The sequence below is a fragment of the Carassius gibelio genome, chromosome B22 (genome assembly GCF_023724105.1).
Source record: "Carassius gibelio isolate Cgi1373 ecotype wild population from Czech Republic chromosome B22, carGib1.2-hapl.c, whole genome shotgun sequence".
In the NCBI taxonomy this organism is placed as follows: domain Eukaryota; kingdom Metazoa; phylum Chordata; class Actinopteri; order Cypriniformes; family Cyprinidae; genus Carassius; species Carassius gibelio.
In genome coordinates, this window is record NC_068417.1 from 11,804,228 (window position 1) to 11,819,258 (window position 15,031).

Consider the following 15,031-nt stretch of genomic DNA (forward strand, 5'->3'; position numbering starts at 1 on the left):
TGTTTTTGGGAGTTAGTAGGTTTTGTTTGTTATGTTGGCCTGGACCCCTCCTGAAGTTATACTTGCTTCCTTGTGTTTAATAAATTCTATTCTGTTTTCACGTTACTTGCGTGGTTGTGTGAGTCAGTAGAAGGGAAAAACTCCCTCCATTTTTCCTCCATTTTCTTTATTACTCCCTCCCATCCCCCTAGACTGGGGAGGTATGTAATAAATTGGGGGCTCGTCTGCTTGTTTGTTTGGCTGCTTTCTTTTGGTGGAGGAGAAGACGTTGAGTGAGTATGGTTTTTGAGTTAGTCTCATTTACTCTTTGTCCCACTGTTGAGGTATTTGACAAGTGCCGGAAAGATGACTTGTTACAAGTGGCTGACTTTTTTCATATTTCAGTTTCCAGACATGCGTCCAAGCGTATTATTAAAGCTGAATTGCAAAAGGTTTTGGTAGAGCAAGGAATTTTACCTGAGGAGTCTGAGGAAGCTGGGAATGGAGTTAAGACCCCTGTTATTGAGGGTTCTGATGTAAAGTCAGTTCCTGTGCCTGAAGTGACATCAGGTGGGCTTCCATTGGCAGTTAAATTGAAAGAATTAGATCTGTTGGTTAGAAAGCAGGAATATGATAATCAGATGTTGCGATTGCGGGAGCTTGAATTAGAGATTGATCGTGAACGAGAGCGTAGGTTAGTTGCTCCACCGCATTTGTCTGATAATGTTCCAGTTACCCCTTTTCCTTTGTCTGGGAGGTCACTGGGTACATCTCTGTCTGCTCCAGCTGCTTTGACTCCTGGTGATGGAGCAGGGGAAGCAGTTTTTGACGTTAGCAGGTATATCAGGTTAGTTCCAAAATTCCGTGAAGCTGAAGTAGATTCCTATTTCACTACATTTGAACGTGTGGCTGTGAAGCTTAGGTGGCCAAAGGATATGTGGGCTTTACTCCTACAATGTAATTTGGAGGGTAAAGCCCAGGAAGTTTGTTCTTCCTTGCCTATAGAAGAGTCATTAGATTATGACATTGTTAAAATTGCTGTGCTTAGAGCTTATGAATTAGTACCTGAGGCATACCGGCAGAAGTTTCGGGGCTATGTAAAAGCAGCCAAACAAACATTTGTAGAATTTGCCAGAGAGAAGGGGAATCTCTTTGACAAATGGTGTTGTTCCAGTAAAGTGTCCACATTTGAACAACTTCGAGAGTTGGTTCTGGTGGAAGACTTTAAAGGTTGTTTGCCGGAGAATATTGTTGTGCACTTAAATGAGAAGAAGGTAACTAAGCTGTCGGATGCTGCTGTTATCACTGATGAATTTGTGCTAACGCACAGAAGCGTTTTTCCTTCGGCACGTCAGAGTAGAAACCGATCTCTTGCTGAGGATACAGTTACTGATTTGGTTCGGGCAGACCAGCCAAAATCTGAGAGTTCTCACAAGTATGATTCAAAACGTATGGGTGACAAACGTGTGTGTTTTTATTGTCTTGACCCAGGTCATTTGATTTCTGAGTGCCGGTCTTGGAAGCAGAAAAATTCGTCTAGGAAAGCTAAAAGTGTTGCTTTTGTCAACCCTTCTGAGGTTAGTGAAAGCATGAGTGCTGCTTCAGTGTACCAGCCGTTTCTCATGTCAGGTTTTGTCTCGTTATCTGATGATTCTGAGTTAAGACCAATTACAATTCTCAGGGACACAGGTGCCGCCCAGTCTATTATATTGGAGAGCGTATTGCCATTTTCTGCTGCAACATATACTGGCTCTGATATTTTAGTACGTGGCATTGAACTGGGATGTGTTAGGTTACCTCTGCACACCGTTTGTCTAACCTCTGACCTTGTTTCAGGAGTTGTTGAGCTTGGAGTGCGCTCAGAGCTGCCTGTGGAGGGAGTTGGTCTTGTGCTGGGTAATGACTTGGCTGGTGGTAAGGTTTTTTCTATCCCACTGGTTATCGAGAAGCCTGTATCTTCAACGTCTGATGTTGCTAGTTTGTTCCCCTCAGTTTTTCCTGCATGTGTAGTGACTCGTGCTCAGAGCCGGAAGTTTGAGGATGTTATTGACTTGTCTAAATCATTTATGAATTCTTCTCTAGAACTTGAGGAATGCAAGTTATTTGTTACTCCAAGTAATTTGAATCCAGGTACGGAGTTCAATCAAACCAGTGAACTCGGTCTTCTAAGAGTTGGAAGGGAACAGTTGGCGGCTGCCCAAAAGTCTGATCAGAGCTTGAGGAACTGTGCTGATGCAGCAGTTGATCAAGTAGACCAGCCTGAAGCCAAGGTTGTGTTTTTTTGGGATGATGGTATTTTGATGCGACGGTGGAAGTCTAGTATTTCCAGTGATGAGGCTAGCTGGAATACACTATTTCAGATAGTTTTACCCTCTGGTTATCGAAACCAGGTTTTAAAATTGGCTCATGAGAACGTGCTCGCAGGTCATCTGGGTATTACTAAAACTTTCAAAAGGGTTTCAAGGTATTTCTTCTGGCCGAGCATGAAATCCACAGTTTCAGAATTTTGTCGGTCTTGTCATGTATGTCAGGTGGCTGGGAAGTCTAAAGCAATGATTCCCCCAGCACCATTACAACCAATTCCGGTGATTGGAGAACCATTTGAGAGATTGATTCTTGATTGTGTTGGCCCTTTGCCGAGGGCTAAATCGGGCCATCAGTATATACTGACTATGATGTGTGCGGCGACACGGTTCCCTGAAGCTGTTCCTCTGAGATCACTTAAAGCTAACATTGTTGCCAGGGAGTTAGTAAGGTTCTTCTCTGTCTTCGGTTTGCCTAGAATCATACAGACTGATTTGGGAACTAATTTTACCTCGAAGTTGTTTAAAGGCCTATTGACCGAACTTGGAGTAAGTCATCAAACCTCAAGTGCCTACCACCCCCAGTCACAAGGTGCACTTGAGCGGTTTCACCAAACGCTCAAGTCCATGCTTCGTGCATATTGCCTTGCTTCGGGCAAAGACTGGGTGGAAGGGCTGCCTTTGTTAATGTTCGCAGCACGGGAGTCTGTGCAAGAGTCATTAGGGTTTAGCCCAGCTGAACTTGTTTTTGGTCACACAGTTCGAGGACCCTTAAAATTGCTAAGTGAGCAGTTGGTCTCTAAACCGTCATTACCAGTGACTGTACAGGAATATGTCAGCTCTTTCCGTGCACGTCTTCAGAAGGTTTGTGAAGTGGCTAAAGAACATCTGGCTGCTGCTCAGGCTAGAATGAAGGTTCGTTATGACCAGAAAAGTGTTTCTCGTAAATTTCAGTCTGGAGATTCAGTGATGGTTCTGCTCACTGTGCCGGGGTCTGCGTTGCAAACTAAGTTTGTTGGACCTTACATTGTTGATAGGCAGCTAAGTGAAACCAATTATGTGATCCGAACTCCTGATCGGAGACGAAAGACTCGGGTGTGTCATGTCAATATGTTAAAGGCCTATGTTGACCGGAATGAGTCAAAATCATCCAAGCCTGTACACGTTGTTTCTCCTGTTGAAATTATTCATCCGGTTATGCCTCTTGCTTACTGCCCTGAGCAAGATGGGTTGGTAGTAAATGATGCTCAGATGTCATGTATTGGCCTGAAGAATTCTGATGTTTTAAATAACCTTGAGGTTAATCTTGTACACCTTTCTAAGGAGCAAAGTAGGGATATTGTTAAACTACTTGGAAAACATGCCACTTTATTTTCAGATGTACCACAACAAACCACAGTGTTATCTCATGATATCGATGTAGGAATGTCTGTCCCTATTAAGCAACATCCTTACAGGGTTAACCCGAAAAAGAGAGAAGTTATGCGGTTGGAGGTGGAGTATTTGTTGCACCATGGACTGGCGGAACCTAGCAAGTCTCCCTGGAGTTCTCCTTGTTTATTGGTGCCAAAGGCAGATTCTTCCTTGCGGTTTTGTACAGATTACCGCAAGGTAAATGCCATCACTAAGCCTGACTCTTTTCCCTTACCAAGGTTAGAGGATTGTGTTGACCGGGTGGGTTCTTCGCAGTTTGTCACCAAGTTGGATCTCCTCAAAGGTTACTGGCAAGTTCCTTTGACGGCTCGAGCATCAGAGATTTCTGCCTTTGTGACTCCTGACAGCTTTCTGCAGTATAAGGTCATGGCCTTTGGTATGCGAAATGCACCAGCTACATTTCAGAGGCTTATGCAGGAAGTATTGTCCGGGGTTACAGATTGTGAAGCCTACTTAGATGATATTGTCATCTTCTCACCTACATGGAGGGATCATGTGGAAAAGTTAAACTGTGTGTTTGATAGGTTGGCTGCTGCCAATTTAACTTTAAACCTGGCCAAATGTGATTTTGCCAAAGCTGTTGTTACCTATTTAGGCAAAAAGGTTGGGCAGGGACAGGTGTGTCCTGTGGAGGAAAAAATATCTGCCGTTGTTGAATTTCCTATTCCTACCACCAAAAGAGAACTACGTAGATTTCTGGGGATGACCGGTTACTATAGAGGTTTTTGTAAAAACTTTGCCTCTGTAGTTTCCCCACTTACAGACCTTCTTAGTACCTCTAAGAAATTTGTTTGGACTCCAGAATGTGCTCATGCTTTTAATGCTGCCAAGGATATTTTGTGTAATGCACCAGTGTTGTCTGCTCCAAATTTTGCCCTCCCGTTTAAACTACAGGTGGATGCAAGCGCTGTTGGAGCTGGAGCAGTGCTGTTACAGGAGGACCGTGATGGAATTGACCACCCCGTGTGCTATTACTCAAAGAAGTTTTCAAAGTGCCAGCAGAGGTATAGCACTATTGAAAAGGAGGCATTGGCACTGTTACTAGCCTTGCAGCACTTTGAAGTGTACTTGGGAGATCACAGTAACCCAGTCATCGTTTACACTGACCATAACCCCCTGGTTTTCCTGTCCCAAATGGCTAATTCCAACCAGAGGTTGATGCGGTGGTCCTTGATGGTGCAGGGATACCATCTGGATATTCGCCATAAGAAAGGCTCGGAGAATGTTGTGGCCGATGCCCTGTCCAGGGTCCATTCAGTGGAAAACTAAGTGTACTTATGGGTTGTGGGGGTGGGTTGTTTACAAACTTTTTGTTAGTTTGAAATCTCGTGGTGGGGGTGTTACGTCCCAGGGCTTACTTAATTGGGACTGTCTCTTGTGTATGTGCCTTGTGTTCTTTTCTCTCGCCCTCTCAAGTGCTGACAAGGACTAACAGGTGAAGACCAATTAGTGAATGATTCTTCTGATGACTGCCCTATCCTGATTGGCCCACAAGAGGAAATGCTCGAAGTTAAAAGACAGAGTTGCGATGTCTGGAGTGGGGGAATTTGGAGCGAGAGTACCTTCTGCTGATGTCACTAGAGTTTGTAGCTGATTTTGTTGTGATTAGAAGTTTGTTGATGACTTTCTAGTGGTCCTCTTGTGGGAGGACTTATTCAGCCCAAGCGTGAGTTATTTTCTTTTGTTGTTCGAGCTAAGGTTTATTTTTGTTTTCTTTTGTTTTCATGGGAAGCTGTAGGGAGGTGGTTGCTATTTATTTTGATTATACTTTTTCTCCTGTTTAAGATCAGTTAGGGAGTTAGGGTAATCTTTTGTAATTTGTTTTCTTTTTATTTTGTAGGTTAGTTAGGTTTGTTTTTGGGAGTTAGTAGGTTTTGTTTGTTATGTTGGCCTGGACCCCTCCTGAAGTTATACTTGCTTCCTTGTGTTTAATAAATTCTATTCTGTTTTCACGTTACTTGCGTGGTTGTGTGAGTCAGTAGAAGGGAAAAACTCCCTCCATTTTTCCTCCATTTTCTTTATTACTCCCTCCCATCCCCCTAGACTGGGGAGGTATGTAATACAGACCAAACAGATTAGGTTATCTCCAAGCACATTTTTCTACAGTAGGCTAATTTTAACCTAACTTTATACACTTTTACAGCTTTATCTAAATCAAAAACCCATAATAGATTCCCACATGGGCTACAGTACATGTACATTAGTGAAATGTATCTGAAACCCCCTCAATGTGCACTTACTGCCTCCTAGTGGTGACAGCCCAAACAATTCACATCTAATTCTGGGTACACACCGAAAGATAACCGGGCTGATTTGGTATACCCCCTTCCGACAATCCTAGCTATGTCCAGATTATCTTGATGGTTCTACAGATTATTTTATCGGATTTTTTCTTGGTGTGAGGTGTGTTAAGAGTGTCCGAACCTGATCGGAAGAACATCGGAGCAACCCCGATCGCAAATCGTAAATATTAATCATGTTTAATATTTACAATCAGAAATCCTGATGTGTGTGGGCAACCCCAAGGACAAATCACATCGTGTATTTATGTTGTTTATAAATCCTGAAATCAGATGTAGTCTGTGCTCTTTATGCTGGGTACACACCAAAACATTTTTTTACATCTCATAAGATTTTTAAAATGTGATACGCCACAAACATGAGGATACAAAAAATCCTAGATTTGACCCTTTTGCTCCTATAGTGTGTGGTGTGCCCTGATGTGACAAAGACAGCACACCACACACAAACTGATTCTGTGAACACAGAAAATCCTGCAAAATCTCATGAGACTTACGAATAAGCAAGGCAGATGATATGCGGGAAGAAATTGCAATGATAGTGTTTGGAATAATTTAATAGAAAATCTTAATCTGTGTTAAACCTGTTTGTTCTCCAGGTGTGTTTAGTGAGTCAGTGTCAGTGACGGAGGGAGATTCTGTCACTCTGAACATAGATGATACTCAAATACGTGAAGATGATTATATCCTGTGGAAATTTGGAGCTGAAAAATATCTGATAGCTCAAATCAAAAGAGATTTCGGAGTCTTTAACACATTTACTGGTCCTGATGGGAGATTCAGAGACAGACTGACGCTGGACAAACAAACTGTATCTCTCACCATCTCAAACATCACAACTCTACACGCTGGAGATTATAAAGTAGAAATACACAGAGCGAAACTATCATCAAAAACATTCAGTGTTTCTGTCTATGGTGAGAAAACATAATTTGTCTTTCAAATATTTTGATTTTATATTTTGCATGATGATTTCTTACAGTTAAAGATGATACACATTCATTGTGAACACACTCAACATTGTTGATTAGTTTTGTCCAGACTTCTTTATTGTCTCATGTTTTTAGCTCTTCTGCCTGTTCCTAACATTACCAGAGACTGTTCTTCATCATCATCTTCCTCACAGCAGAATTGTTCATTGTTGTGTTCAGTGGTGAATGTGGGTCATGTGACTCTCTCCTGGTACAAAGGAAACAGTTTATTGTCCAGCATCAGTGTGTCTGATCTCAGCATCAGTCTCTCTCTACCTCTGGAGGTGGAATATCAGGAGAAAAACAGCTACAGCTGTGTGATCAACAATCCCATCACAAACCAGACCACACATCTGGACATCAGTGAACTCTGTCAACCATGTTCAGGTACAGCAGTGCATGTGCAGTAGTGGCCTAGTGGTTAGAGAGTTTGATTCCTAATCCTAGGGTCATGGGTTCGAGGCTTCAGCCTACCAATATCACGACTGAGCAAGGCACTGAACCCCCAACTGCTCCCCAGGCACCCCACCGTAAATGATGAACACTGCTCTGGATGTGTGTTCATGGCATGTGTGTGCGCACCTTGGATGGGTTAAATGCAGAGCACAAACTCTGAGTATGAGTATACTTTCAGTGAACAGATCTTAAATTAATCATTTTGAAGAACATTTTAAAAATCTGAAGAATCTCTTCTGCACTTGAAAGAGACACTTATCCCACAAGAGACGAGACACAAGACTTGGTTCACAAGAACGAGAGTAGTCAAGACTTTTAAACTTTTTTTTTTTTTTAAAGAAATCCAATGATGCAATATATATGGGGAAACTGTATTCAAATGAAAAACACAAAATGCAAAACAATGTAGGTGCATTTTGAAATCAAATTGTACTTTATGAAATTAAATAACTATTTGCTACATTTGTGTAAGCAGTACACATCAAAACATGAAGAATGAAAACGCAGTACATACCAGATCCGTCGTAATAACGAGTCATAAACACATCCACAGCTGTAAATCCCGGTTTAGTTAGAAAGGTTAGGGTCCACTGAACGACATCTCATGAAGCACGTTTGGTCCAACGACGCAATAACGTAGTAATATGGATCATAATTCCTTTGTTTACGTTTCATTTCTTCAGCGATAGAACTTTTTGTGTCCATTATGGAATAACTCACGGTCGGAAACTGCGTCTTGTTAGTAAAAAAACAGCATGGTTTTGCAGCGTACAGTGACACACAGAATGAGACAATCCACACACACACAAAAAAGTGAAAGAAAAGCAAAAGATAGTATATTTGAATTCTGGCGCTCTCTCGTGACGGCTCTTGACGCACTCTGATGCACCTGTCAGATGATGGAGGCGGAGCTTATAGCGATCATATTTTTCTTTGTTTTATTTTGCAACAGTTTTTTATATATGTGTGAGTGTGTTTTAATGTATCTGCATGATTACCATCTGTTTGAGTGCAAATTAGATGAACGCCATATGAATATAGAGAGGTATATTGACTTTATGGCGCATCTCTATGATTACCATCTCTGTAACTGTCCATCAGCACATCAGCACTTCAGCACGTAATTTCATTGTAATACATTGTAAATGCTGCATTTCTAGCAATCTCAGATTTGTTCTATAATTGGCATACAAAGTTAAAAAAAATATTACTAAAATTTTTTTGTATTTTTCTAGTGCTTAAATAAATAACTTATATGATGTCTACATTTCTGTCTAGTGTTTTATAATTGAAAAAAATGCAGTGGTATATTTTTAATAACTAATAAATATTTTGTATATATATATATATTATATAGGCTATATATATATTATATATATATATATATATGTGTGTGTGTGTATGTATATTTGGGGGGGGGGGGGGGTCTAGATATAGTCTCAGAAAAATATTTGCAGGAATCTAATTTTTCATAATATCTTCAGATTTGAAATAGAAACTCATGAGACATGTGACTTTCAACCCATTACTTTTCTAGATTGCTCCAGGACTAATTTAATGTTTTTATATATAAAAAATAAAAACAATATTCAGTGAGGTACAACATAAATAAATTAATAAATTAATTCTAGGCACTTCAGTGTCTATAACTTTTAATACTGAAGTAAGAAACTGTTACAATCATGAGTTAGGTAGGACAGTAGTAGGGTTGCTGGCTAACAGGATAATATATTTTGTTCCTGTATAAACAACATGTAAACACTGCAAAACAAATCTGTTTGTTCTCCAGGTGTGTTTAGTGAGTCAGTGTCAGTGATGGAGGGAGATTCTGTCACTCTGAACTTAGATGATACTCAAATACATGGAGATGATTATATAATGTGGACATATGGACCTAAAAAATCTCTGATAGCTGAAATCAGGAGAGATTCTGGAATCTTCTCCACATATAACGGTCCTGACGAGAGATTCAGAGACAGACTGAAGCTGGACAAACAAACTTTATCTCTGACCATCACCAACATTACAACTCAGCACACTGGAGATTATAATCTACAGATACAGAGAGCGAAACAGTCATCAAAAACATTCAGTGTTTCTGTCTATGGTGAGCAGAGATGGTTTGTCCAAAAGTTTACATTAGCACTGTAAAATGATTAAAGTTTCATATTTCTCTTTCATTTCAATTTGTTTAGCTCATCTGCCTGTTCCTGTCATCAGCAGAGACTGTTCTTCATCCTTTTCACAGCAGAATTGTTCATTGTTGTGTTCAGTGGTGAATGTGAGTCATGTGACTCTCTCCTGGTACAAAGGAAACAGTTTATTGTCCAGCATCAGTGTGTCTGATCTCAGCATCAGTCTCTCTCTACCTCTGGAGGTGGAATATCAGGAGAAAAACAGCTACAGCTGTGTGATCAACAATCCCATCACAAACCAGACCACACATCTGGACATCAGTGAACTCTGTCAGCCATGTCCAGGTACAGCAGCTCTAGTGCATTTACTGAATTAATTTGTTGATTTTACCAAGACTGATAACTTAAGATGCCAGAAATTATAAATGAGCTTCTACCATCATTTACACGTCTTTCTAAACAGTCTGAACAGAGGTGGAGAGTCCAGGATTCAGAAAGTAAAAGTCCTGCCACATTTTTGCTCCACCCATGAACTCAGCAGCTGATTTCACCAGAGGAGGAAACAAATCATTCCTTCCAAGTCACAAACTAGTCTCAACTCAAATCCCAAGTCCTCAAAGAGTTAAAGTCAATGAGATAATTAATTGACTAATTAAATGATGATTGTGCATTAATGATTAACACCTGCTGTTCTTGAGAATTACAGAGGATCAGATGTTGATGTTTTATTGGTTAAAATGTCACCATCATGGAGATCAGTGTTTGATTTAGTTGTGCTCTTGACCCTTGTTTTGTTGTGCTGGGTCTTTCTCTGTAGCTCTATATGTGGTGTTGTAGAAACGAGAGATCAGTAGTATACAATAAACAAATAGGTGCAATGAGCTGGTGATTTTATTCAAAATAATGTGTTTTTTCTTAAGTTTATATTTTGATTAAATATCCCAGTGAGACTACAGCACGCTAAAAAAAGGTACTACAACAGTTACAGGGAATTGATTTTAAATATTTGTAAGACATATACAAATTTAAACCACTGTTATTTAGACACACACCGATATCAAGAACCAGTATGAATAATTATTTGTCACCACTGTTGAGGATCATATGATAAATGATCATTTTCTCTTAATATTGAAGTATTATGGTGGCAATATATAATAACATATCACTGTTTTTTTTTTAAGAATAACAATAATGCATAAATGTTTGCTGTGAAACAGTAATGTATTTGCTTAAAGCAAACTTATCAAAACTGTTAAAAGGCTCAAAAGCACAAATGAAGCAAATACTGACCACTGTGCTTACAGTCAGTTATACTGTAGCTCTTGTGTTTCTCTTTACTTCAGTGATGTTGATTGTTCACAGCAGGTGTTCATCACTGATGTACAATCATCATTTAAGTAGTCACTTAATTATCTCATGAACTTTAACTCTTTGAGGACTTGGGATTTAATTTGAGACTTGTTGGTGACTTGGAAGGAATGATTTGATTCCTCTGGTGAAATCAGCTGCAGGGTTCATGGGTGGAATAAACATATGGCAGGACTTTTACTTTCTGACTCCTTGAGTCTAATTTTCTTTCTTTTGTTGAGAAGAAAATGAAATATGTTCATATGAGTTCATGTCAGAGACTAAAATCAGCTTTTCAATATCATTTTAATTTATCATTGGTTTAATTTGTTTTTGTTTTTTTCAGAGGTTCACATCAGTTGTTGTGATACAGTTGAAGCTGTGATGCGATTGGTCGTCACTGCTCTGGTGGGCGTGGCTGCTGCAGCTGCTGCTGTTCTTCTGATCAATGATATCAGATCTGCTAGAGGATAAAAGAAGAAAACAGAGCAGAAATCAAATATTCTCACATATATTGGATTTTTATCTTAAAGATGACTATTATGTGTAGTCTTATTGTTTAATGATGGCAAAATGAAGCTTTGCTAAAACAAATGTCACCCTTTTCACATTTCTTTTTCAACTACTCTGTTCTTAATTTTTTTATGCTGAATTTTCATTTTGTTTCATTAATATATGCAGCAACCCCTAAATAAAAAAGTAAAATTATTTGTGTGTGCACTTGAATGGGAAAAATGCAGAGCACATATTTTGAGTATGGGACACAATACTTGGTCAGATAACTTTCACTTTCATTTATTTTATTTCAGTCAATTTCTTTTAAGTCAGTTGTTTTTACTCACCTCTTCCCTTTTTTCAATCTTCTTTCTCTTTCTTTCAGTGATTATATGTGTTGACTAATGAGCACTTAATTATCTGATGTAGTAAAAAATGCTAACACTCTGTAGTGTGCACACTGAGCAGTGTTCATTTAACACTGATGATTGTGCTGAAGAGTAGAGCCTGTGTTTAAGGCAAAGATGGAGCAGAAAACATTAATGGATGGTGCTTTAGTTAAAAGGCAGTAACTGTGTAGTTTCCAATGCAGTGATGTCTATCAGTGAGTTACATTAGTTCAGACATGTGTGCTGAAGGTCGACTCCAAGAGATTTGAGTTTAATTGATGCAGGTTTAATCATTTATAAAGCAATTCAGTTTAAAATATAAACACAGTATAAATATTAGTTTTTTAATGGTTTAAGACAAATCACAGTGATATTACTAATAGTAAGTATACTTAATTACTTATAGCTACATTAATTTGCATTATTTTTATTTAATGCAATAAATATACACTAAAATACAATTCAATAATAAAACAGCGGTGACAACATGCAACAGGAAATCTGAAGAGGACTTTTCATTTGTAGACATACATTTATAATTATTCCCATGCATTAAGAAAAGTGATAATGCAGCAAAAAAAGTCATTTTTGTGCTGGAAGTATTTTCTCCATTAGTTTTCTCCATAAAGATAAAAAAAAAAAAATAAATAAAGGGCAAGAAAACCAAGACATATTATAGGTAAAATAAGACATAATGAACCTGTGATGCAAAACATGTTATGTTTCTCTGATTGATATTTCATGTAATATGGATTACATAATCAGATATAAAAAAATAAAATAAAAAAAATAAATAAAAAATACCTTGTAATTATATTTTTATTACATGTTAAAATCATCATAATCAGATTGCAGTTACTTGTAATACATTATATATATTTCACACAATGGCATCCATTGATCTTCACTAATTATTTCAAATAATGAGTAACATTATACAGTTTTTGGGCAAAAAAAAAAAAAAAAAACCTTTGGTCCCCTGGGAATTATAATATTCGGTTTTCACCGAATTTCACAGTAGGCTTACACACAGGTGCAAAGACTCGTTCTCGCCCACTACAGTGCAATTCGGCTGTATATATCCAGCTCCCAACCCAACTTTGAGAATAGATTAACGGTGATATTTTTTTTAATCACCCGATAAGAGTCTCGCGTTAACGCCGATAACAGCCCACCACTATTAAAATGTTAAATTTTTATTTATTTAGCACAGAGGAACAGCTCTGTTGAGCTTTGGTGAAATAACCATCCATCCTTCATCTTATTATAATAACTCCTGTGTTAAAGTTCTTGTGATGCTCATCTGCTGATTTGAATAAAAACAGGATACATTTTCCTAAATTTCTAAATTTAAATGTACTCTAGCTTAGTTTACAGATAGTGTCACTCAGCTAACCTAGGATAATTATGTACTTGTAAATTGTCTTTAATGCTAATAAAACAGGGTAAATACGATTAAGCGTGCTCATTTTAACCGCTTAGCCGTTAACCGACTGTAAGAATTTTGACCGATCAGTAAACATTACAGAGATAATGCTTAACGACACATATTTTACATTTTTAAGCTGAGCAGTGTGTTTTTCCATATGTTTGTCTGACTGTAGTTTTTTTACTTCCAAACTTTTGTAATAATGAATCACAGAAGGTAAAGTTAGAGAAGAGAACAGCTCTGTTTGCAGTTCAAATCAGATTCAAAACAGATTCTGTTAAGGTTTATTTGACATTTAAAATGATGTCAGGTTTCAGTACAGTATCGTTTCTAATCTAAGGGCAATCCTTCATACTTGTTTTTCTCCATGTCTGCTGTGGAAAAAATAAATAATATTTTGAATGTCTCAACTGACCAATCAGAATCAAGTATTCCAGAGAGCCAAATAATAATTTTGCATAAAGCACATGATGTTTCTCTCTCACTATAGTTTCTTCATGTGATACTCACTATTTCTGGAGCTCCTGCTGCGATATTTAATAACAGCAGCTACAACAGTCAGCAGCAGCAGAACAACAATAACACCAACAACAATTCCTGCTACAGCAGCTGAAGACAGACCTGAACCTGAAACAGATAAAGACACGCAGACATTAGTGAGAGAAAACATTACAGTGTGTTTATATACCATATTCACTGCATATATTCTCTCTATAGACACTATTGCATGTCCAACAGGTCTATTCCTCTGTTAAAATATAGGGATTATAATGAAAGGTTTAGGAATAGTATATGAGGTTGGCCTCCTGAGATTTCAAGAGAGGAATTTTCACTGTCTCATGACTTAATGATACAATAGTCAATAGCTTATTCATTATTTCTGACTTCTTTATTACAAGCAGCAGGTGGTTAGGATGATGTTTGACATTTTATTTATGGATTTATTTTAAATGTTGTATTTTGTGTTCAAATGAAATTCATGTTTTTGGAAGGTTAATTGTAAAGTCAAGCTCCCCTTAAGACCAATGCATTTATAAATATATTGTACATCTTTTTATGAAATATAACAAGAGATTAAAAAAAAAGGAATGGAGAAAATATACCCAAGTCAAACTCCCTCTTCTCCATACGGGGCTCTTCTTCAGTTGTGACTTGATCAGACAGAGCAGCTGGAATAATAAGATTGATATATATATATATATATATATATATATATATATATATATATATATATATATATATATATATATATATATATCATATATATATATATATATATATATATATTGAATAAATCATTTTGGCAGTTTCTTTTCATTTGCATAACTGCAGGAATGCTGAAGTGATGAATAAAAAAAATACTGCAATAATTCATAAAAATAGAATAATCAATTTTGATTTCATGGCGTCTTCAAAGAAACATGAACCAATGGTGATAAATTATAGTATCTTTGGTCATCATGATTGTTTTTTTTTTTTTTTTACATTTCAATAACATCCATCTAGCCATCCTTTTTCTAATCCACTTGTGTTATGTAGGATCACAGGACTTCAGTTAAAACATGTTTAATCAGAAGTACCATTTTATCCTGATGAACAACTTAAAGCATGCCAGTAAAATCAAATTTTGGTTTTATATGAACTATTTTTGTATTAAAATAGAAAAATCACTGACTTGTGGTCTAATAAATAATTTATTCAAAAATAAAAGAATAAATGACTAACTTAAGGGGTTAGTTCACCCAATAATCAAAATTATGTCATTAATAACTTCCAAACCGGTGAGACCT

The 15,031-nt window shown here is 37.7% G+C and overlaps 2 protein-coding genes across 2 annotated transcripts in view; one reads left to right on the plus strand and one right to left on the minus strand.

Annotated features, from left to right (window-relative positions):
* LOC127988002 (uncharacterized protein DDB_G0271670-like) overlaps nucleotides 1-11,410 on the plus strand; it is a 327,998-nt gene extending 316,588 nt beyond the window's left edge. The window contains exon 4 of the mRNA XM_052590490.1: nucleotides 11,275-11,410. Within this exon, the coding sequence (XP_052446450.1) occupies nucleotides 11,275-11,402 (128 nt within the window). The 3' untranslated portion in view covers nucleotides 11,403-11,410. The remainder of the gene's footprint in view (nucleotides 1-11,274) is intronic.
* A 2,103-nt stretch (nucleotides 11,411-13,513) lies between these two features.
* Nucleotides 13,514-15,031, minus strand: part of LOC127987120 (uncharacterized) — a 3,222-nt gene continuing 1,704 nt past the window's right edge. The window contains exons 3-5 of the mRNA XM_052589418.1: nucleotides 14,345-14,410; nucleotides 13,752-13,868; nucleotides 13,514-13,615 (exon numbers count right to left, since the gene is read on the minus strand). Of these exons, the coding sequence (XP_052445378.1) occupies nucleotides 13,572-13,615; nucleotides 13,752-13,868; nucleotides 14,345-14,410 (227 nt within the window). The 3' untranslated portion in view covers nucleotides 13,514-13,571. The remainder of the gene's footprint in view (nucleotides 13,616-13,751; nucleotides 13,869-14,344; nucleotides 14,411-15,031) is intronic.